The sequence below is a fragment of the Rattus norvegicus genome, chromosome 9 (genome assembly GCF_021556685.1).
Source record: "Rattus norvegicus strain SHRSP/BbbUtx chromosome 9, alternate assembly SHRSP_T2T, whole genome shotgun sequence".
Lineage (NCBI taxonomy): Eukaryota > Metazoa > Chordata > Mammalia > Rodentia > Muridae > Rattus > Rattus norvegicus.
The window spans coordinates 54,157,658-54,181,633 of record NC_141542.1 but is presented as its reverse complement, the minus strand read 5'-3'; the positions used below and the strand labels follow the sequence as shown (position 1 = coordinate 54,181,633).

Here is a 23,976-nt window from a genome sequence, read left to right as displayed (position 1 = left end):
GCAGCCCCCCCACCCAATCACTCTGACCCAAGGGAAGGAAGCTTTGGTTTGCTGCTGAGGGAAGAGCCATTCCCGTTGAGGGCGCAGGTGGCACGGTTCGAACCATTAGAATCCTGGCTCCATCCCGCCTCACCTGTTGGGTTATGCCCTCCATTTCTTGGGTAGGGAAACTGAGGCAGTAAGATTTGGGGAGTTCTGCGTGGGGGCTGAACTTGAACTGGCACTCGGGATATGGAGTGATAAACTGGACCCTAGCTGTGACTGCAGAGGGGACGGGGAGCGGGGAGAGGGGAGATTGGTAGCAACAGAGTCAGGACTGTGGGTGTGAGGACCCCCTACAGAGGCCTAAAAACCTGTTTCAGCTGGCTGGGGAGGGGGGCAGGTAGTCTGTAAAATCCTCTCCAGGTGATCCTGGTGTGTAGCCGGTACAGACACACCCGTGGTGTACAATCTACTCAGGGATGCTGAGGGCCCCTGACACACACAGCCCTCAGCCCTCACACCTCTACCTCGTTCACCTGAAGATAAACCCTTCCACAGAGAGGTAAGGATGCCAGTCCTGTCTTCCACGGGGTACCTAGAGGGCGGGGCCTACGCAGGAAATTGTTTGGATTTTCTCACCGTTCCTTTCGATTGCCCAGCCCTTCCCAAGCTCCTGGCCCGGCCCAGAGAAGATGAGAAAGTAAAGAGAAGTGGAGTTTATTCCGATGAATGACAGTGACCCCTGGAGGACTCTGAGCTCCCACAGAAATAGCGGAAGTAGATTTGGGAGCACATACACTCTCGGCCCACTGGTGATGTTTACCAGTGTCCCATCAGCCCCAGCCATGAGGCGGGGAGAATCACATGGGACGGTCGATTGGGCTCCTGAATACAGCCCATCCTGTGCAGAGAGAGTAAGGCTAACTAAGCAAGGCTGAGGGTAGGGAGGCTTGGGGCTCAGCCACATGCAGCCTCGGCCACCTGTTCACACTGTGGGGGTCCCTCTGCCCGGCTAGCCATGCTGTAGTAATAGGTCCTCATTCGTTGTTCCACAGCCACGAAATCGGGACGATCCTCCCACCTGTAGGGAAGACCCAGAACCCAATGTCAGACAGAGGGCACAAAAGTACCGAGGGATGGGGAGTCGGGGCAGACTTTGGGGCTCAGAGGAGGGGGGCTGTTGGATGAGGTCTCCTCGGTGTGAGATGGATGGAATTCCAGGGTACCCAGCCTTAACGAGCAGAGCTCCTGCCTTACAGCTCACAGATAACCAGATAGTGTTGAGAGCTGTCCAGGAGGTACAGAAGGGGCACTGAAGCTCAGAGTGGACAGCACTACCCACAGGGAACAAGGATGTCAAATACAGCCAGGTTGGCTACATGAGGCATGGACCCATCCCTGTCTGTTGGACTGTATCAAATGTCGGAATGTCATATTTCACAACGGCTAGAAGGTGGCTTGTTTGGGTGTCTCACTTGTCATCTGGTAGGAGTGGGGTCTCGTGGCTGGGAGTTAAGTGTATTAAGGATTTGGCTCCAGCACAAGTGGCTTCCCCGTGTCATTGGATGCTGAGTGTTGGCTAGTAGGGGTCGACAATTAAGCACTAACAACACACTAGGTGACAATGTGACTGTGATGGTCTAGTATTCCCTGTGTGCTGGTGATGGCCATAGGCTGCAGTGCAGGGCCAGTGCGTCAGGGAGCCAAGCACAGATGGGAACAGATTAAAGGTAGAGTTGGGGGGCTGGAGAGATGGCTCAGCGGTTAAGAGCACCCAACTACTCTTCCAGAGGTCCTGAGTTCAATTCCCAGCAACCACATGGTGACTCACAACCATCTGTAAAGATATCCAATGCCCTCTTCTGGTGTGTCTGAAGACAGCTACAGTGTACTTATATATATATAACAAATGAATAAATTTAAAAAAACAAAAAAACAAAAAACTTTAAAGGTAGAGCTGGGAAAGGCTGGGACATGGGGGTGACTCTGAGTTGAATACCAAGGTTAAAGGTAGGGCTGATTGGGCATGAGGACTTGTTCTCCAGGCCCAGGGCTGTATGGCTACATCCCCTCCCACCTGGAACTCACTTGTATATCCAGCAGTCACTCATAAGCGCGTACATTTCGGGCGGACACTCTGGAGGGCATTCCATCCTCTTACCCTGCTTGATGAAATCCAGGACCTCAGGGCCCTTCATCTTCTGCTCAGGACAGGGACAAAGGCATGGGTGAGGAGCCAGGGGTCCCTTACCTACCTCCCCAGTCCACCACTGCCAAACTGCCCAGCCTACCTTGTAGGGCTTCTGGCCATAGGAGAAGGCCTCCCACATGGTGACCCCATAGCTCCAGACATCACTGCGGCTGGAGAACTTCCGGAAGTTGATGCATTCTGGTGCGTACCACTTCAGAGGCCACTTCCCTGCAGAACGGGCCTGAGAAGGGGAGAAGCTGCTAGGATAGGAGCCCGGGACCCCTCGCCTACCAGGCACCTCCACCTGGGCACTGCTGGGGTGGCGCTCACTGTGTAATAGCTGTCATCAGCACCCAGTGCCTTGGACAGGCCAAAGTCGCTGATCTTGGCATAGTGCCGATTGACCAGTAGAACATTCCGGGCTGCCAGGTCACGGTGCACAAAGTTCTTCTCCTCCAAATACTTCATGCCCATGGCCACCTGGTGCAGCAGTTCAGCCACGTTGCTCACCGGGATCTCCTCCCTGGGGTGGAGGGGATGGCAGAGTTAGGTTTCCATGGGGCATGGGTGAGGCGGCTGCCATGTAGAACGTCCTCGTTGGCAGTGCCAGATGCTAAGAGCTTTATTAAGTGTTCAATGTTTACAGGAGCCCTAGGCACAGATCCTGCCATCACACCACGGTGCCCGTGGGGAAACAGAGTCAGTAGCTCTTCTTTTCAGTATGAGTGTGGGCATCAGAGTACACATAGGGCAGGCATGTCCATAAAGAAGTAAAGAACTGGCGTGCACTGTGTCTCTCTGTCTCTCTCTGTCTGCTGTGTCTGTGTTTCAGTGTGTGTCAGTCTGTCTGTCTCTCTGTGTGGGTCTATGTGTCTGTCTCTCTTTGTGTTGTCTGTCTCTGTGTGTGTCTGTCTCTGTGTGTTTGTCTCTCTGTGTATATCTGTCTATGTGTGTGTCTGTCTCTGGTCTGTATGTGTGTCTCTGTATGTGTGTGTCTGTCTCTGTGTGTCTCTGTGTCTCTCTGTCTATCTGTCTCTGTGTCTCTCTATCTGTCTCTGTGTGTCTCTATGTCTGTCTTTGTGTTTCTCTGTGTCTGTCTGTCTCTATATGTGTGTCTCTGTATATATCTGTCTGTCTCTCTGTGTCTCTGTGTATGTGTCTGTCTCTCTGTGTATATGTCTATCTCTCTATCTGTTTCTGTCTAACTGTCTGTGTCTGTGTGTCTATCTCTGTCTGTGTGTCTCTGTGTATGTATCTGTCTGTCTCTGTTTCTATGTATCTGTTTGTCTCTGTTTCTTTCTGTCTCTCTGTCTGTATCTGTCTGTGTTTCTGTCTGCCTATGTATGTCTGTCTGTGTGCACCCCCCAATCCTTGTCCCCCTGCCTCCCTCTCTACCCTCCACTCCCCACCACCCCAACCCCCACCATCCCCAGGCTCACTTTTTTCCAATCAGGAACTTGTGCAGTGGCCCGCCTCCTGCCATCTCCATGACCAGCATGAGCGCCTCTGCCTGGCACACGCCGATGAGCCGCACAATGTAGGGGTTGTCGAGCTGATGCATGATCTGGGCCTCCCGCATCATCTCATCCTTGTCAGCTTTCTCTGTGCTCTGCTTTAGCACCTTGATGGCCACGTCGATCTGCTTCCTGCCCAGGCGCATGGCCACAGACACAGCACAGGTGGGAACTGGGCAAGCACAGTCCCGGCCTGGCTCTCTTGTCCTCCTCCCCGCCCCCTAAGTTCTACGTTGTACCCTCTGGACTACCTCAGCCTAAGACACCTTCCCAGGGAATAGCAGTGTCCCCTCTGCTATAACTTCTGGTTAACCAAGCCCTCCGTAGCATAGGCCAGTGTCTCCCTCTCAGGGGTTCCCAGGCTCTCCAGGTAACCATCCAGCATGAGCACGTCCCATCCCATTCTAGAGTCTGCTTCTCGGGCGAATTGTCATGAGACAGACACCCCGGCTCCTACAGCTCCTCTGCTCTGATGCCCACACCGAGGCGGAAGGATCCGTCATACTTGCGCATGCGGTAGACTCCCTGGCGCACTGAGCCAAAGTTGCCGCAACCAAGTTCGATGTCGGCCACGAGGAGGTTCTCTCGCTTCAGGAAGAGCTTCTTGTCCTTGAGTTCCTCGGGGTCGCTGTAGGGGCTCTCGTACACGCTCGTGTCCATGGGCATCGGTCGTGGCTTGTCTAAGCGTGCTGGGTATACATACGGTCGTGCACTCCCAGGTTAGAAAGGGAGGGAACAGGAGAGGGGGTGGAGCACGTAGAGAGCACAAGAAGCTCAGACACACCAGACTCACGGCCATGGGCTGTGATTTTTACCCACCCTCATGTGTCGGTATGCACCAGGAGACACAGGCACGTGGGTGGATGCAATGACTATGAGCATTGCTGTGTGCGGGGCAGACCCCTGGCAATGGCTCTGGCTTTGTCATCTCTCATTAAGTCCCACGGGGCCAGCCAGGGACCCTGCTTTCATCTGGGCATAAGCGCACCCATAGCCCCGCCTCTCCAGCTCACCTGGTTCAGGGGTGTATCCGTCTGAGTTCAGGGTATCAATTCGTCTGTGAGGCTAAAGGTCACAGGGTCAGCAGCAGTCAGCGAAACCCAGCCCTCTCATAAGACCCATGCCTGCCGAGGACATCCTAGGGACAGTCCCCTGCAATCTCTCTTCCACCCCCAACCTCCCTCCACTCATCCTCCCAATGTCCAGTCTCAACGCTGAGGTACCACTGGCTCACCTGAGTGAATGTGGATGGGTGGGCTGGGAGCGTGGGTGCAGCAGCTGTTGGGGAGCAGAAAGAACAGTGAGTATGGGAGACAGGCCTCCTAGCCCTGTCTGCCTCCCGCCTCTCCCCCCTCACCTTCGGCGCTGGCACTGCTGTTGGGACAGACCTCCTTCAGGCGATAAATGAGTCCATCTGCCTTCAGCTTCAGGTACTCCACCAGCTGTGGAAAGCGGGGTCAGGTGGACGCCCCCCCCCCACCTCAAGCTGAGCACAGCAGCACAGGGTTCTCCTGAGAACAGGGGCGGCCTACCTGCCAGAGCGTATCAAACTTGGTGCCTTCGGGGATACAGTACTTGCCAGCCTTGTCCTGGCTGATGAGATAGTGGTACACAGTTTTCCCGTAGACCAGGGACAGCGCATATGTGCCCTGCTCCTTCCGGGGTCTCAGCCTGAAGGGTGGGGGGAAGGGCGTCACTGCTACAGCAACACGGGGGGGGGGGCTTCCTGTGACTCAGTTACTAACACATGCTATGGGCTGCACAGCTGGAACCTCCCGAAGCAACAGCAGAGCGTGGGAAAAGCCACCACTGCTGGGTGTCAGCAAACTTCTGCATCTCACGGTGACCATGGGGGAGATGGGGGAGGAAGCTAAGAGGAGAGGAAACATGTGGTAATCCAAAGGCATTACCAATGGAATCCCTTCCCAGGGGAATACTGATGGCCCACAGTGGAAATGGAACAGTGGAAGTAGGTCACCCAGGAGCTACCTGTTCCTCTATACTTGCTACCCACTGAGAGGCAGTTATCCTCAGGGGGACCCAATCGCGAGGGGTAGATTCAACCATGAAGGACACAGGGGCCTATAATCCCTGTGTGTGCACACATACATACGCACACTGGCCACCATCCCTGTGCACACTCACATGCTTGTGCGCATACACACACACACCACACACACACACACCCCAAACACATACTGAACTGAGAATCACACAGTGGCAGCCCCACATGAAACCCCATGGCAAAATCATTCAACACCTCAAACAACACAGTATAATGGGAGGACTACTTGACCACCAGTGACTGACACTCAGCCACTGTGATAGTTTGAATAAGAAGAGATCCCCCCAAAAGATCATCTAAGCTTGGTCCCCAGATAGTGGAACTGCTTGGGAAGGATTAGGGGGGTGTCCTTGTTGGAGGGGGTGTGGCCTTGTTGGAGGGGTGTGGTCTTATTGGAAGAGGCATGTCACTGTACAAATATAAGAGTCATGTAAGGTCCTTCATTTGGGCACTGTTTCCACCACTCCACTCCATACTCAGACTTTTCATGTCTTAGCCTGGGCCTAATTTGTCCACAACCTGGGTCCCACAACCAGCGCCCCAGCCTATTCTGACCATCTGCACCTGCACTGTAGGCAAGGCTTCCCCAAAGACCTGTTCTACCTGCAATGATCCACAGGTCCTTTCTGAGCAACCTTCTCTACCCTCTAGCTACCCAGACTTCCTCTCCCTTCCTCCAGGGGTTAGCCTAGTGAGTGCCCCTAACTTCCCCATCTATACCCTTTTTTGTAATCCACTAGATTAAGCCTGGGTCCTACAACCAGCACACAGCCTAGTCTAGCCTTCACTGTAGAGGATTCTATGCTTGGTCCAGGATCATCCTTACCTGGCCCCAAACCACAGGACTTTCCCAAGTCATATCCTTTCCATCCAATAGATTTACCCCCACACTCCAGGCTTAGAACAGGAAGCCCGGTCTCCTCTGTCCCCCTGCCTTCATTCCATCCAAGCTTTTTCCAATCTCTAGACCCAACCTTCCCACACACCTTCTCTTCTTCCCCAACCTGCTCTGTCCATAACAAATTCAGAACAAAGGAAGTTCACACGCCCAGATTTCACCACAAGAATACCAATATGAAAGATCAAGCCACTATCTTTTTCTCCAAAACCTACCAATCCTGTAGAAATGCTTGCCAACGAGGATTGCCTACATCAACAGTTCTCAACTCTGGGCTGCAACCCCCTGTGGGGATAGAAAGACCCTTTCATGGGGGTCACCTAAGATCATTGGAAAACACGGATGTTTGCATCACAAACAGTAGCCAAATTACAGTTATGAAGGAGCAACAGAAATAGATTTATGGTTGGGGGTCACCACAACACAAGGCGCTGCATTCAAAGGTTGCAGCATTAGGAAGGTTGAGACTGCCCTGGATGGACTCCGGGACACAGAAGTTAGCCAATCACAAACTTCTTGAAGAATTAAGGAGCTTAAAGATGATGAGATGAAACGGGTCAGTGACGTGCAGGAGAAAGCTTATGGAGAAAAACTGCTGGAGCGATGCCCAGGAAAACACAGCATGGGGGCTGAGGAGAAGATGGAGGCAATCCAGGGCGTGAACAGGATTCAGTCAGGAGATAGAAACACTGAAGAGGACTCGACCTGAAGACAGAACTGAAAAGCCCAACTAGAAAACTCAAAGGAAAGCCATACACTGGAAGGAATCAAGTAGGAGAGAGAGAAAATCAGATCTCAAAGATAGAGGGTCTAGACCACATATGCTAGGAACACACACACACACACACACACACACACACAGACACACAAACCTTTAAAAACAGTAATTTTGGGACACCATGAAAAAAAACCAAGCCCTAGAATGGGGGGCGGGGGAATCTCAAGTTATCGGCATAGATAAATTCTTCAACAAGATCATAGAAGAAAGTTTCCCCAAACTAAGGAAAGACACACCCACACAGATACAGCAGCCTACAGAACACCAAACAGACAAGACCAGAAAAGCAAGTCCTCGGGGCATATCATTAAAACATTAAGTACATATAACAAAGAAAGTGTAGTTAGAGGGGCCAAAGGAAAAATACAAGTCCCATATAAACATCAGCATATATCAGGTTTCCCAGTAAAAACTTTGAGGGCCAGAAGAGCCTGGAACATGCATGCCACAGTCCTAAAAGACTGACTGCCAAACTGTGATGGTTTGAATATGCTCAGCCCAGGGAGTGGCACTGTTAGGAGGTGTGGCCTTGTTGGAGTGGGTGTGGCCTTGTTGGAGTGGGTGAGGCCCTGTGGGTGTGGCCTTTAATTCCCTCACCCTAGCTGCCTGGAAGCCTGTCTTCTGTTTGCCTTTGGAACAAAAGGTAGAATTCTCAGCTCCTCCTGCGCCATGCCTGCCTGGATGCTGCCATGTTTCCACCTTGATGATAATGGACTGAACCTCTGAACCTGTAAGCCAGCCCCAATTAAATGTTGTCCTTATAAGTGTAGCCTTGGTCATGGTGTCTGTTCATAGCAGTAAAACCCTAACCGAGACACAACTTAAAATATACCCAGCAAAACTATCTGCCACAATTGAAGGAGAGAGAAAAAAACTTTCTGCAACATAAACAGCCTTAAAATGTTATAGCTAAGGGCTGATGAGTTAAGAGCACTGGCTGCTTTTCCAGAGGTCCTGAGTTCAGTTCCCAGAAACTACATGGTGGCTCACGACCATCTGTAATGGGATCCGTGCCCTCTTCTGGCATGCGGGTGTACATGCAGCAGAGCATTCACACATTAAATGAATAAATAGATTAATTAATTTTTAAAAAATGTATAGCCAAACTTAAAGAAAACACTGAAAGCCTTATTTGGGGGACAAGGAGAGGACTGAGCATAGCAGACAGATTGTGGAGAGACATACAAAGACATAATTATTAAAACAGAAAATGCCACTGAGAACACAAACAAGAACAAAAATCAACGATGTGATGGCCACAATGAACACATTCTAATAATAAATATCAATACCCTCAATTCTCCAATCAAAATACAGACTGACTGCATGGATCAAGAAACGGAAATCCATCTCTCTGCTGCCTACAAGAAACACATCTTAGTTTTAAAGCTAGGCACCTCCTTAGCGTTAAAGGATGGACAGAAGAGTTCTAACCAAATAGGACCAGGGAGCAAGCAGGCATTTCCATCCTCATAGTGGATGACAAAGGTTCACCAGGAGAACCTGCCGGGGTCTCCAGCCAAAGCCAGCCTCAGCTAATTGTCCAGGCGCTTGACCATCCTCTGAATGAGTCCCTGCCCCTCGTGATACCACTGTTGAATTGTGTTTGTTTGCCAGCCCCAGTACCGCCCCCGTCACGCCCCACCCCGCAGCTCCTGCCACGCCCCCAGCCCACCGGCGCCATGCTCCCACCAGCACTGATCCTACGAGCTTCTTTGATTCACCTGTTGGCTCTGATTTTTCAGAGATTTCTCTTATCTCAGTTGACTACTAGCTCTACGCCTGTCCTAATCAACTTTTTTTTTTGTTGCGTAAAACCTTTGCAGGCTTCACCTTTGGTCAGTACATTTTTGCTAAACAGCAACCAGTCAGAGCCAGTCAGTCTCTGCGCACCTGCTCCTCAGGCTGGGGAAGTTTTATGTCAACTTGACACAAGCTAAAGTCATCTGAGAGGAGAGAACCTCAACTAACAAAATGCCTCCCATAAGATGGGGCTGTAGGCAAATCTGTAGCACATTTTCTTAATTAATGATTGAGGGGGGAGGGCCCCATTGTCCGTGGGACCATGCCTGGGCTGATGGTCCTGTGTTTTATAAGAAAGCAGGCTGAGCAAGCCGTGGCGGAGCAAGCCAGTAAGCAGCACTGCTCCATGGCTCCCGCCTCCCAGTTCTTGCCCTGTTTGACTTCCTGCCCTGACTTCCTTTGATGGTGAACAGTGATTTGGAAGCATAAACTAAATAAACCCTTTCTTCCCAAGTGGCTTTGGTCATGGTGTGGCAAGACATCGACGTTAACCCTAACTAGTACAGCCTACTGAATCCCAGCCAAGCTGACCTAAGTAGAATTGCTCAGAGGCCTCACAAAATTGTAAACATGGTGGGGTTAGAGTTAGTAGATTGATCGCTTCTCGGCCTTTTGGCTAAGATCAAGTGTAGAGTTAGTAGATTGGAGGACAGTTTGTTACACTGCAAAAGCTAACTGATACAAATGCAAAGGTTTCCTCTTAGGCGGGATGGGGGAGATGCTCAAGCTACTTTATTCAAAGGTTGTCTTCTCTGGTTGGAGAGATGGCTCAGCAGTGACAGCACATACTGCTCTTGCAGAGGGCCCAAGTTACCTCCCCAGTCACCCGCATACATGTGAGCATCACAGCACAGATACCCATGTATTTACATAATTAGAAAGAATACTTTTTAAATTAAAACACACACACACACACACACACACACACACACACACTGTGCTCTAAGTTGAACCTCATCTCTTTTCTTAAACTGTGGTCCTGGGGACGGAACTAAGTACACGCTCTAACACTGGGTATGTTCCCAGCCCCAGAAAAATTATCATTAATCAGAAATTAAGAGCTATCTCAGGGCTGCCTGGGAATACATCTCAGTGACAGAGTGCTTGCCTACAGTAGGCAAAGTCATGGGTGTTGATATCAGGAACTGCTTTTGCCTCCAGCAGTGATGTCACCTGGTCACCTGGGCATCTGTTGCCATGGCAATGGCCATACATTCCCAGCATACCTTTGGTTCAGTTCCCACCTTTACCTGGGAGCAGTTACATCACATTTCAAATAAAAGGCAGATCTTTCCTGCCCCCTCTCACTTCTCTTTCTCTCCCTTCCTCTCTCTTTTCTTTCTCTCTCTTCTCCCTCTCTTACCCTCACCTTTGTCTCTGCTATCCCAATAAACCTTCTCCACATGAGACCATGTTGGCCTGGTGTGGTTTGCCCAGATGTGAGCCGCGATTTCTATCCCAACAGTGGGTTCAATCCCCACATTGTGAAGATGGAAAAACACCTCCCTCAAAAGCACTAGAAATATCCCTCCAATTTATATTCCAACTGTTAGGTAGAATAAATATTATAAATGCATACATGCATATATATGTGTTGTTAAATAACTGTGTGTACATATACATTTTTAAATATTTCTTATTACTATTTCATTATTTAATTTTTGTTTTCAATACGTCCCAACCACAGTTCCCTCCTTCATTCCTCCCATTTCCATCCCACCCTATCTCCCCTCTCCCTGAGATCCACTCGATTATTATTTTTAATTATATGTATGGGAGGTGGGCAATGTGTGTGTGAGTGCAGGTGCCTGTGGAGGCCAGAGGTGCTGGACCGGCTGGAGCTGCAGTTACAGGGGAATGTAAGCCACCCCGTGGGTGCTGGGATCACCCCACTGATCCATCTCTCCAGCCCTGTATACACATTCTTCCCTATCTCCCAACAGCAAAGTCCGAGAGAGAACTGTATCTCTAGGGAGACCTGTAGGCTTTCTGCACAGACCTCACGTGTGGTGGAAATCAAGGGTCAAGGGTCAGTTCCTCCAAGTGGATCCTGGGAAAGGAACAGCCCTGGGGGAGGAGGTAGAGCAATGATTCATCCCAGCAGCACCCAAGAGAAGAGTGGCACTAGGGACTGTCCCTCAGGCTACTTGGTGTAAACACTGGGGTTTTCTCCTACTGGATGCCTGAGTGACTGACTGACAGCTGAATAACATTTATACACCATACACTCACATCCAAGCAAGAAAGTAGCCCCCAGCCGGGCTTTCGAATGAATGCCCAGCAGAGCTTCACAGAGTCCCTGACCATAACAAACTCAGGAATAGCTGCGTGAACCCACACGCACAAAGACACGGTCACACAAGGAACAAGGACTGCTACTGCTTTGCATGGATCAATCCTTGATCCTCTACACAGGTCTCGGGCAGATACTGCTGGCACCTGTAGAACCAATTGCTTCCACATCCTCCCTGTCTAATCCATATCCTTGCCTGCTACCCAGCACAAGTCCCATAGCCTGCAGGCGGCAAAAGCTAGGCTCAATATAGGTGCACCAGTTCTGGAGTCCTTCCAGTTCACTGTGAGGACGTCACCGTAGTAAAGTACCTCTGCGCATGTGCACACAGACACATTTGCTCTCCGAGCCCACGTGCACACGCTGGTCCGCCCACCTGGCTCCCAGGATTTCAACCCTGGCCCCTCATCAACTGGATCCCCTTGCCCCACATACAGGAACTTGCCGTCGGTCTGCTGGCCAGAATAGAGTTTGCGCTCAGCCTCCTCGCGAGTCAGGCTGCTGTGGTACCAGGGCATTCGCTCGTGGGCTGTGGTAGCAATGAGCTTCTCCACCTGTGGGGCCTGGCTGATGATGGCCTGCTCTAGTGCATCACCCTGAGAAGGAAGACAGAGGAGTGTTATGGGAATGGCCAAGTGGCCAGCCACCAGAACCCACTTGCTTGCTCCCTGGAAGAGAAACCCACCCACCTAGGCACCACTAACCTGTGTCTGCAAGTTGTTGGGGGAACCTCCACCAGGTCTAAGGTCTCCTTCCTAATACAGCCAGAGAGGCACTGTGGCCAGGCCTCACCTTCTAGCCCAGTTTGAAGCTCATCAGCTTCAATTTCTGGCTCAAGCATACATAGCACATGCATACAGCCCATAGTCCCTGTCTGCCATCCAACTGTAGGCCATAGGCCTGCCCTTCATGGTCTTCTCTGGCACCTTCAAGCACCACAGCATCACTCAGGCTGCGCAAGACAAGCTGCCACCAAGTCCGGACCCACACGTCCTCCTTCCAGGTCATGGGGTCAACTAGGGCCTCAGCATTCTGTCGCTTCCAAATCCCAGGCCTTGGAGCATCTTGCAAGCCAGTGAAGACACAGCATCAGCTCCCATGGGGCCAGCAATCCTCTCTGGAAGCCACGCCACTCCCATGCCCGGCCACGCCCCTCTGGCCACACCCTCACCTCCAGTTTCCAGGTCTGGCGCACGTAGTCCCGCACCATAGCATCGCGCAGGCAGTCGAAGACCCCGGGCTGAGGCTCAAGTCCCGGCGGCCGGTTGCATGGCTTACGCAGATTGCAGGGCAGTCCGTCGGGGTCCTGCGAGTAGAACTGGCAGAGCTCGGCCGGGCCGCAGTGCGCCTTGCCGCCCGCGATGGCGTACGTGCCATTGAGTTGGCGCTCGATGGGGAAATGGTGGAAGCGCACGTCGTGTACTAGCGACAGCACGTAGCCGCCCAGCGAGCGCAGGCACTGGCGCAGGAGGAACAGTCCGTCGGCCATGCCTGCCAGCTTCAGGTGCTCCTCGGCCTCGGCCCGCGAGATGCTTCCGTAGAAGAATGGCAGATGCGCCGCGGGGTCGGGCATCGCTGGGCCCTGTGGGTGCAGAGGCGTTGCAAGGCTGTCAGGGAGTCTCATCTTTGCACAGGGGTCAGTTCCAGAGAGGAGCTGTCCTGTCACCTATCCAAGTCCGTAACCCACTTCTGACTTTTTCCGGGACCTGTGCACAGCATCCAGACACCCGGAAGATTCCCAGGTCCCTTTATTTCCCAAACACATGTTGCCTTTTTTTTTTTTTTTTTTTTTTTTTTTTTTTTTTTTTTTTTTTTTTTTTACATTTCAGGCTGAAGGTAGTAAACCAGAAATGCAGGTCATTTCCTTCCCTTTCGAAGGCGGCGGTCAGTAGTGTGATAGAGAGGAGTGACCATTACTGTAACAGATTGAAGTCTGGACTTTTAAGAATGATGTAAGAGAGAAAAAAAACATTACCATGGCTAAAAGGGCCTCTTCCAGCCCAGAGCATGAGGATAAGGAGGAACCATCTCCTCAAAAAAACTTTTATCAGGGAAGTTGGGCGCTGTTGGCACACACCTTTAATTCTAGCACTCGCCAGGCAGAAGCAGGTAGATCTGTGAGTTCGAGGCCAGCCTGGTCTACAGAGGACAGCCAAGGCTACACAGAGAAAGCGAGTCTTGAAGAAAAAAAAAAAAAAAAAAAAAAAAAACAGGAGGGGAAAATGTAAGGCGCAGCAAGGCTAGCCTTCCTGGCTGCACAGAGGACTCCCTTGGCCTTCCCTTTGCCCCGGTCCTCTGCCTACCTGAACCAGCTTCGGAAAGTATGAACTAATCTGACTCTCCATCCATAGAAAGATGGTTAAGAGTCAGGATTTAACTCTAATGTTAACGGCGATGCAGCCATTAGGACAAAACGGGTGTGTGGTTGGGGGAGAGAGTGAAGGAGGGAGGCAAGACAGGCATGGTGGCTCAGGTCTGTTACCCCAACATTTGGAAGGCTGAGTCAGGAGGGTCAAATGAATTTAAGGTCAGCCTAGGATGAATGGATGGACGAGTGGATGAGTGGGTGGGTGGATGGATGGATGGATGGATGGACAGACACATAGATGATAGATCTGAGATAGATACATAGATGATAGACAAATCTGATAGATAGATAGATAGATAGATAGATAGATAGATCTGAGATAAATAGATGGTAGATAGATACATACATACTAGATGAATCTTAGGTAGACAGACAAATGGACAGACAGACAGACAGACAATCTGATAGGCAAGTAATTTTAAATTGTCTACCCTGAACTCCCTGAAGGGCTGCTAGTGCCCTGTACCTTGTTCAGGCTTGGGTTACAAGAGTGTCTGAATTAATCAAAACTCGGTGTGCATTAGGATTCATTGTTATCTGCTCTGTCCAGAAGAACCACAGAACACAGAGCCCCAACTGCAGATCAGGCCATGGTGGGCACAGAGAAACATCTCAAGGACGCACAATGGATGCAGAAGGACAGGTAAGAAGATTGTCAATTCTTGCTATGCACAGTAGTTCTAGAAAAATCTCCACAAACACTGAATTATGAGCACTGAAGATCAAATGCACACTTAGATGCCCTGGTCATGTGGTCAATTTGTAGCCAATGGGGATGGGGCTTGAGTGGTTGGGGGCGGGGTCTCATGTAGCCCAGGTTGGCCTCAAACTATGGTGTTAAGACTGTTTGAACTCTTGATCCTCCTGCCTCCACCTCCTCTGTACTGGGAAAATAAACCTGCATCAATACACCAGACTTAAAGGTAAGGCCTAGGCAGGCCTTGAACCTGGGGTCCTCCTGTCTCATCTCATTGTCTTCAGCATTTGCCTAATAGCATTGGGTTCCCATCAGAGCCAGCTGTAGTGCGCGCGCGCGCGCGCGCGCGCGCGCGTGTGTGTGTGTGTGTGTGTGTGTGTGTGTGTGTGTGTGTGTGTATGTGTATGTGTGTGTGTGTTGTGCATTTCACAACACCTGATTGAGTACACATTGTTGGGCTGGATCTGGATCTGTCACAGAGCCTCTGCCTCAGATGGGAAGACCCAAGAAATGTACCACCCCAAAGGAACAAGAAGCAGAGCCCTTACTACTCATGCTCCGTGGAGATGTGACTCAATAATTCTTTCCGTCCAGTGTATGTCTGAAAACATGGGGGAAAACACCATATTATTTTGAAGGTTGCAAAGTTTAGCCAGCAGGTGAATTCTCAAATGCGGAATCTGTGAATAATGAGGGCCGATCTCTCTGATAAGCGGAGCAGAATGTGAGCTGCAGAATCCAGGGCCGAATATGAGACGACCATTCATTCTTTCCACTCTCAGTATATTCTCGCTTTTCTGCAATGTTGTAAAAAACATTAGCTCATCATAACAATTTCCTGTTACCTACTGAGCTGACCCAGAAAGAACTGAAAGCGATTCAGTGTCCTCCTTAGGCACATAAAGGCACCAGAGTACAAGGACTGTCTGCTAAGAGTGTCCAGGGATAGAAGCAGAAGCTGAAGAAGATACTTGGGTGGAGCAGGCCGAGGCCTTGGTCTGAGCAGCCATTGGGGCTGCTGATCACATGACACAGATGCATGATGGGAAGCCAGGGACTGCCCTGCCCACAACAGTTAGTGGCAAGGAGTGATCAGAAACCCAATCCTTGTCTTTCCACTGGGACAAGGGTGGTTTCCAAACTGTCCTGGTGACACACAACTTGTGATCTCAGTACTCGGGAAGCTGAACCAAAAGGATTGCGTTCCAGGCCAGACTGGGATGCAGTTAAGATCAGCTGAGGTAGTGAGACACTGTCTCAGAAAACCAAAAAATGAAAGGGAGAGAAGGGAGAGAGGGAGGATCCTTTAATGTTCTAAATTATTGTGTTTTATGCAATATGAATGTTTTGTGTACGTGTATGTCTGTAGATAATATATGTGCCCGGGGGCCCCAGAGATCAGAAGAGGGTGGGAGTTATAGACAGTTATGAGTCCATGCGGATGCTGGGAATAAAACCCAGGTCCTTTGGAAGAGCAGCCTCTTCACCACTGAGCCATCTCTCCAGCCCCCAAGAGAACCTTTTTAAAAAGAGTCTTTTAAGAGAGTATTTCATGAGACTACTTGAAACAAGTCACCAGGTTACAGGCTCCTTGGGGGAAAAAAATAGAACCGGATATAAACCCCCATGGCAGTTTTATAGCAATCTTTATTCACAAGTGGCAAACGCTCAGGGTGGTGTAAATATTTCTCAACAGGTAAAGAGAAGCAGGTGCCTGCGGTGTAGCCCGCGCCGCGGCGAGCAGAGTGAGCAAAGCGGAGTGGCTGCAAACCCGGCTGCAGCATGGAGACCCTGTCAGTGGCAGCAGGTGGGGCCCCACTACAGGGGACTGAAGGAATTGGGGAATAGTCTACAGTTTGACAAAAGTAGCAGTTTCTTGCCTGCACACATCTGTCAGATCAGACCTCTTCCAGGGGCGGCCTGAAGACATCAGTGGATGTAAACTACCTCCATTTTTTAAACAAAGGGTGAAAAGAGTTCACACACTCAGTAAGATCAGAAGCAGGAAAACTGCTAGTGGGTCAGGTCGGCTTCCCGCCCGTCTCCATCTAGCTGACTCCTATTCCAGCTCTCACCCATCCTGCGTCCTGCTCCACCCGGCTAGGGTGAGACCAGGCAAGCGCCTGCTGCTCCATGCCAGGTTCTCGGGGGAATGGGTGTCATGTCCCCTCCCTTCTGTAGGTTCTCAGGGGAATGGGTGTCATGTCCCCTCCCTTCTGTTTGGTCTCATGTCCTTTCAAAGTCTCTGCTTGACCCCTTCAGCCCTTAAACTTCCTATTCATTCTCTCTCTCTCTCTCTCTCTCTCTCTCTCTCTCTCTCTCTCTCTCTCTCTCTCTCTCCTTTTCCAGTCTTGCCCCCTTACTGGGTCACCCTGCCCTAGCTACCCAAGCTGTACACGCATCTCCCCCAAGTCATATCTCTACCCTGAGATTGGTTTTCGTCACCACCACCTCCTTTGATCTCCACTAACAGTTTCTATTAATACAAACAGATCCAGACCTCACCTGCAGACTGAATGACTGTGGTTAGCTGAGCTCTCCACTGTCTCTTTCCATTTGAGCTGAGCTCTGAGCACTGCAAGTTGCTCCTAGTGATTCTGTCACCATGGCCTCCTTTGCTCAAGAAACTACTGAGGCTCCCTCGTTGGATCAAAATTCCTCTGCCCTCTGCTCCAGCCAGCCTGGGTTACTTGCTTCGCTTCAGACCTACTTCCAGATGTCAGTCCATGCAGGACTTTACTGAGTGTGCCCTCCCCCCTCCTCTTTCTCTTTCTCTCCTCTCCCTCCCTTTCCCTCCCTCTCCCTCCCTTTCCCTCCCTCTCCCTCTCTCCTCTCCCCTCCATGTCTACCCTCTCCCCAGACCCAGCCAGCCATTCCTGGAGATTCCTAAGGCTGCTCTACAGAGTATGAGGCTGCAGGATAAGGCAGCAAGGGTAGAGGAGTGAGGACATATTCTGGGGAGGGGGGGGTCTCTGGAGCAGGAAACTGTGGCAGGAAGCTGTCAGTCACGTGGTTTGAGCAGCTTTGACCCACATGGCCACAGGTGCAGCCTGGGTAGTCGGGTGTTGGTTATAGAAAAGAAGCTGAAGAAGGTTGGTTCTCAGGGGTCTAGTCCAAGGCTGCAAGCCAAGACTGGCATCTCAGACCAAAGGCCAAGGTGGCCCAGAGGTAGGAGTTCACTGTTTCTCCTCTATTCACTGTCCTACTAATGTGACAGCCATTGTGACAATCACGTCCTGCTGACAGGTAGCCAGCCCAGGGCTGCCTGCATCCACCTCCCTGGCTTTTCTGGTTCATTCTCCTATTCATACAACATAGGAACCAAGTCTTTAGGGATACTGTAGCCAGAGATGCCGAGACTAGAGGAAGATGACAGAAATAGGCAGAAGATGAAAGGCCAGGGGCAAAATGTTAGCACAAGTCTTTATCTCCGGCCTGCAACCAGGCCAGACTAGTGTGGCATAGCTGCTCCCAGGGTCCCGCTCACCTGTGGCCTCCCAGTGCAAACCTAGACTCAGAGCCAGCACAACACCTCTCATTCAGACCAACTGTCTGTCCTGAGTGTGTCTTTAAGCCCACCAGGACCAGGAACTCTGTCTGGGCTGACCCAAGGGCCTCATGAGGGGAGGAAGCAGGCAGGGCTTGGGTTAAGAAGCCTACTATGGTCTTTCCTCTTTCCCATCCCAAGATTATCTCCCACCACACCCTCTCCTTCAGTGCCCTGAGACATGACAGTGAAGCCAGAGTAAATGGACATGTCCAGGTTGGACACCTACTCGCCACGGCTGTGTTCAACTCTGCAAAGTGGTTATTGTGCCATCAGCGACCTCACTGCATGGTCTACACGTTCCCATATGACTCTTCCCACAGCAAATCCACAGCACAGTAAGGCCGAGAATGGGAGAATCTCATCAACAGGAGGTTCCCCTCCATCTTCCAGGAGGGAGAGCTTGCCAACGTGGACTCTACTGGTGTCTTCAACCCCATGAAGAAGGTCAAAGCAGCACTTGCAGCCTGGAGCCAGGAGGGTCATCATCTCTGGCCCCTAGGCTGATGCCCCTCCATGGACATCACAGGAAGCTCGACTCACTCAGGACCATCAGCACTGCTTCCTGCAACACCAACCGCTCAGCCCCCTGGCCAGTGTCGCCCATGGACAACCTTGACATTATTCAGGGACTCACGACCACATTCCACACTGTCACCACCACCCTCTGGGAAACTGTGAGCAAGAACGCCATGTCTAGAACATCATCCCTGCCATCCCATGGCACAATGAAGGCTGTGAGTCATCCCAGAACTAAGCAGGAAGTTCACTGGTCTTCAGTGTTCCTACCCCTATTGTGAATCTGACCTGACCCGACCCGCCTGTAGAAAGTCGTCATCTCCCGCTGCTTTAACAGAGATGCATATTCCTCTACCTTCGACACTGGGGCTTATATCGGCTTCAGCAACCACCATGTCAAGATTATTTCCTGGTATAACAAAGTCTAACCACTCAGCTATATTCCCAGCCTGCCGCCACACACACCTTACCTTCTTTACATTTTTTTTTTTTTCAGAGCTGGGGACCGAACCCAGGGCCTTGCGCTTGCTAGGCAAGCGCTCTACCACTGAGCTAAATCCCCAGCCCCACACCTTACCTTCTTGAAACGAAGCCTTTCTATATACCAATCCTCCTGCCTCTGCCCTGCAAGTGCTGGGATTACTGGCATGTGACATCGCACTCGGTCTGCAGACTTTCTCTTACTTATCCAGAATCACTGTGTCTCTGTTCTAGCCCCCTGTGCTCTCCCCCCATGCTCTCCCTCCCCCTTAGGCCCCATAGCCTTCACCCAGAGTCCCTCTGAAGCCACGATTGCTTATTCCTAGGCCGCAACGAGCTCCTCACGACAGACACAGAACTGGGATTTGTCACTCAGCAGAGTCCCATCTCCATTATACGATAACCCGTCTTGATCATACGATATGCACCAGTGACCGCAGTTACCTGTACTAAGCATGCCATAGAAGGCAACAGGCTCCTCCCTGGTTTTCCAGGAGAGATTTGCATCCCAGGGTCTCAGATCTCCTAGAGAATGGTGGCGTGGACCTGACCTGAAAGCTGGGCTCACCACTGCTCTGAGACAGGGCCGAGAACGATGTTCAGAGCTGCTGAGCTGCTGCCTGCTTCCTTCCTGTGCTAACAATCCACTCTGCCTGCCCTCCAGCCACAGGGGCCTGCTCAGTCTACTTGCTCAAGCCCCTGGGTTTGGGATGCAACAATTACGATGTCCAAGTTCAGGGTCTCGGCACTGCTTATATAACCCCTTCCTCCACTCCAATAGTGTCTGTACCCTGACCTCCCTCTAGCACAGCCTCTCCATGGTTTTCCACTCCAAGCCCATCTTTCTGGGCTTTACCACTAAATATGATACACATGTATCAATATGTTGACATCTTGGTCCCTTGCATGCTGCGTTTACACTGTTGCTAAACATCTGAGAGCCAAGAAGATCTACAATTGCCCGTGATGAACAGGGACACCCCTTCAAGAGACAGGCAAGAATGAGGGTCACAGGAAGGGCTGAGAGTAGGCAGCCTGGGGGCTTCACCCTCTAGCACACAGGGCTGAGAAGACCGGCTCAGGAGCCTAAGCCAGCCATGCCCTTGTCCTGACTTTATGCTCCAGGATTCCAGCTGCCCCTCTCTGCCAGAACGTTTCCACCATCCTTCCCAGGATGCACCAGGTACCTAGGAGGGGGAGCCTTCCACAGCCCCCACCTCCCACCTCCCAGCCTTAATGGTCACTGTCTGTCACTCTTTCTATGACTTCTCTGAGCCTGGCTCCTCCAGGCCCACCCCACAGCAGCCCCCTTTCCATCATAGCCCTTGCTCCCTCCCACACAGAGAACGAGGCCAGCTTCATTACAAGGCCATGGGGCATCCTTTAGGATCTACTCCGCTTAACCTGTTCCTCAGCACCATTGCCGCCTGGGAACTGTTACTCCCATTCCTCAGCTGGGGAAACTGAGGCTCAGAGAAGCTGGTGTCAGGCTCCCAACCTGACCCACAGTTACACAGGCCCAACAGAAACCCACACTGATGTTTCCAACTAATACCATGCAGAGCGGAATGCAGAGCTCTGAGCCGAGTCCCTGGGGACTCCATGTCCCCACAGACCCCAATGTTGCCATTGAATTACTTGGCAAGGCCTTGAGTGCCCAGCTGCTGGGGCCAGAGACGGTCTCAAATCCAGCTCGCGGGGTTGGGGATTTAGCTCAGCGGTAGAGCGCTTGCCTAAGAAGCGCAAGGCCCTGGGTTCGGTCCCCAGCTCCAAAAAAAAGAACCAAAAAAAAAAAAAAAAAAAAATCCAGCTCGCTGAGCATCTGTTAACTGATGTGACAATGTCCCTCCAGCCCTGTAGTAAGGTTAGAGCCACAGCCCAGCCTCCACTCACTGGATGCTGGGAACTGCATGACCCTTTAAGCAAGGCAGCTTCTGCCCTCCGGATCTCAAGCCACGGTAAAAGAAAGGTAGGAAAAATCAAGAATCGGGGTGACCCAGGACAGGGTCCTATAGAGTTGAGGAACTGGTGAGGGAGGGGCTGGACGGTAGGGAGGGGTGTTTGATGACATTCTTGGCATCTACCCATTGCATGCCTGCATTGCCCAAGTTCATACCAAAAATATCTCCAGACACTGGCATCCTCTGGGGACAGGTGACATCAGCTGACCCTAGATCAGCATGACTCCCTCCCTTGATCCTTGGGCCTGAGCAGGGGTGGTGTGCATGGGGTGGTCCAGATGCTACAGCCCCATAGAAGTTTCCGGAATCTGTGGTCAGGGCCTGAGACCCTCAAGAGCTAATGATAACAATTAGCCTAACAACCAATTAGTTATACAGCACCTACTATGTCCCTGAACACAGGTGAGGTTCCTCAAGCCCCACAAGGACTCTGGGAATGATGTGTCAGATACAGAAACTGTGAAAGCACAGAGAGGTGAGGTGACTTGCCCAAGGTCACACAGCAATAAGTAGCAGGCAGATCTAGATGGACCCAGGCCCCTGGCCCTAAAAGTATAAGCGTCAATACCATCCAGGCTGCTGGCCCACCAGGGTACCTGCTGGGGTCGCACAGGTGAGACTGAAGGTCAGGTGGGAAGTGAAAAGAAACTTTGGGTTTGTCAGAGGAACCTCAGCAGGTGGCACCTTACATCTTCCAACCTAGGACTTGATGACCCCCATCTTTCAGCAAGGCCCCAGTAAGCACCTACCGTGTGCCTGATGTCCTAGCTAAGACAGGAGCAAGGAATGTGGCTGTTCACCATACGGACCCTGCTGTCTGAGATATTCCTCCAGCCTCTTAGCCAACAAACAAGGCAGGCACTTAACAGGCAGCCAGATCTGTGTCTGCTTGGGTTACAGGCACGCAAACCCAGGCTCAGAGAGGCCAAGAAACGTCCTATGGATACACAGCTACTGAGCGGAAATTTAGTGACTGGTTCTTTTGCCCCAGCCTTCAATATGACCTGTCCATGAGTGGAACAAGAGCCACTGGCATTTTGTTGTCCAGGCTCAGAGGCCTATTGTGCCAGCCTGCCGGCACCCCTTGAGTGACCTGTTTCCCCAGGGGCACCTACTCGCTCCACCTTCAGCCAGACACCACCCAGTTCAGTCCCTTAAATCCTCCTGAGTTAAAGCCATCACTCTGTCCTAGGCCAGTCCAGGAGGCAGGCTACCTTCAGGATGGTTCCATCTGGGCTGCCTTAGCAGGTGATATGTGGTCAAAGTCAGGAGGCCACTTGAAGTCTCTCCAGTCCCCACCACTTGGGCCTACACAAGCCCAGCCTCAGGTCCCTGTGGGCCCCACCCTCGTCACACAGAGATAAGACTAAGGGACTGACATCCACTCACACTCCCTCCACCTGGGGCTCCAGTCCCCAAAAACCAAAGGGCGGCCACTCACCTGGACACCCTCGACGCTACCACAGCTCACAGAGCACGGCAGGGCCTAGCCGCAAGGCCTGCTGTCCCTGGTGCACTTTTTCTCACCAACACTTTTCTCTGCTGCTCAACCTATTTCCTTGATGCGAAGACAGGAAAGAGAGCTGTGTTTGAAGTTGACGTCAAAGCAACAAAATGCTGTGTGGAAGGAAAATCACAGGCCACATTCTCCTGGCGGGGTACAGCACATTTCCGGGGTCATGCAGCATCAGTCGCAAGGGGTTGGGAACACAAAAGGAAGGCGGGGATTGTAGCAGTCAGGGATCCTGGGCAAAGCCTGCTGCCCACAGTAAGCCCCCATCTGAGAATGGGGCAGGGAAGACCCAGAGTGTTGGGAGGACAAGTTCTGGAAAGGAGGGGTCCCTAGAATGTTCCTGTCCTGGTTGGGGTTACTGTTGCCATGATTAAACACTGTGTCCAAAGCAAGTTAAGGAGGAAAGGGTTTATTTGGCTTACACTACCACAACTAATCAACAAATGAAGTCAGGGCAGGAAAACAGGGCAGGAACCTGGGGGCAGGAGCTGATGCAGAGGCCAGGGAGGTATGCTGCTTACTGGACTGCTTCCCATGGTTTGCTCAGCCTGCTTTCTTCTAGAACCCAGGACACCCAGCCTAGGGATGGCCACCCACCATCAGACTGGCCCACGCTGCAATCTCATAGAAGCATTTTCTCAATTGAGCTTTCCTCTCAGATAACCATAATATGTGTCCAGGTTGATATGAATCTAGCCAGCACAGTGCCCAATTTCTTGGAAGCATACTGAAGCAGGCCTCTGCTGGAACCCTAAAGGCAGGCTAAAGCCCTAAAGCTGGGGTTGGGGAGGGGTGAGTCCACTGGGACTTCAGAGCTAGTCTGGTGTTCACCTAGAAAAAGCCAAGATGGCAGGGCTGTTTTGGAGGGGCTCTGGGAAGAATTGGCTCTAGCGTTGGGGCATGAAGACAGGGGTCCCCCGACATTCACACACTCTAGTCTAGCCCCACACAGGACTCCCATCCTGGCCATTTCCCATATCTAGACCACAGCAGAAATGTGCAGTACCCACTCCAGTGCCCCAAGTCCTCTGGGGCTCCCTCCCCCCTGCCACCTTCTTGATGCTTAGGCAGATGCCCTGGAAGGTGTTCCTAAGCGCAGACACCCTCCCCAAAAGAGTCTCTCTCACACGACCATTGGCTTCTGGGTACCCCATTCAGGGTCTCCTCTTCAGTTCCTCCTCACAGGGCATCTACCATGATCACCTTCCCAAAGCCCCTCCCCATTCAGGAGAAGGCTTCTGGCTTGGATCCACTTCCCTTTCTCTACAGATACAGTGAGATCCCAGGGTCAGTGTCTCTGCATGCTAGTGTTTTGTTACTATAGTAAGAGAAGAAAGCCTGCAGACTAAGTCCACAGACCGGGGAAA

General features: G+C 51.5%; 1 protein-coding gene across 2 annotated transcripts; it reads right to left on the bottom strand.

Annotated features, from left to right (window-relative positions):
• Positions 1-683: 683 nt before the first annotated feature.
• On the bottom strand, positions 684-22,636 carry Zap70 (zeta chain of T cell receptor associated protein kinase 70). Of its 2 annotated transcripts, none has more exon segments than NM_001012002.1 (13): positions 684-1,063; positions 2,071-2,183; positions 2,274-2,414; positions 2,504-2,696; positions 3,613-3,819; positions 4,193-4,376; positions 4,701-4,752; positions 4,922-4,965; positions 5,045-5,129; positions 5,220-5,358; positions 11,960-12,120; positions 12,696-13,106; positions 22,538-22,636. In NM_001012002.1, coding segments are annotated over 12 exon segments (1,845 nt in total). In that variant the 5' UTR covers positions 13,098-13,106; positions 22,538-22,636; the 3' UTR covers positions 684-939.
• Between the last annotated feature and the right edge of the window lie 1,340 nt (positions 22,637-23,976).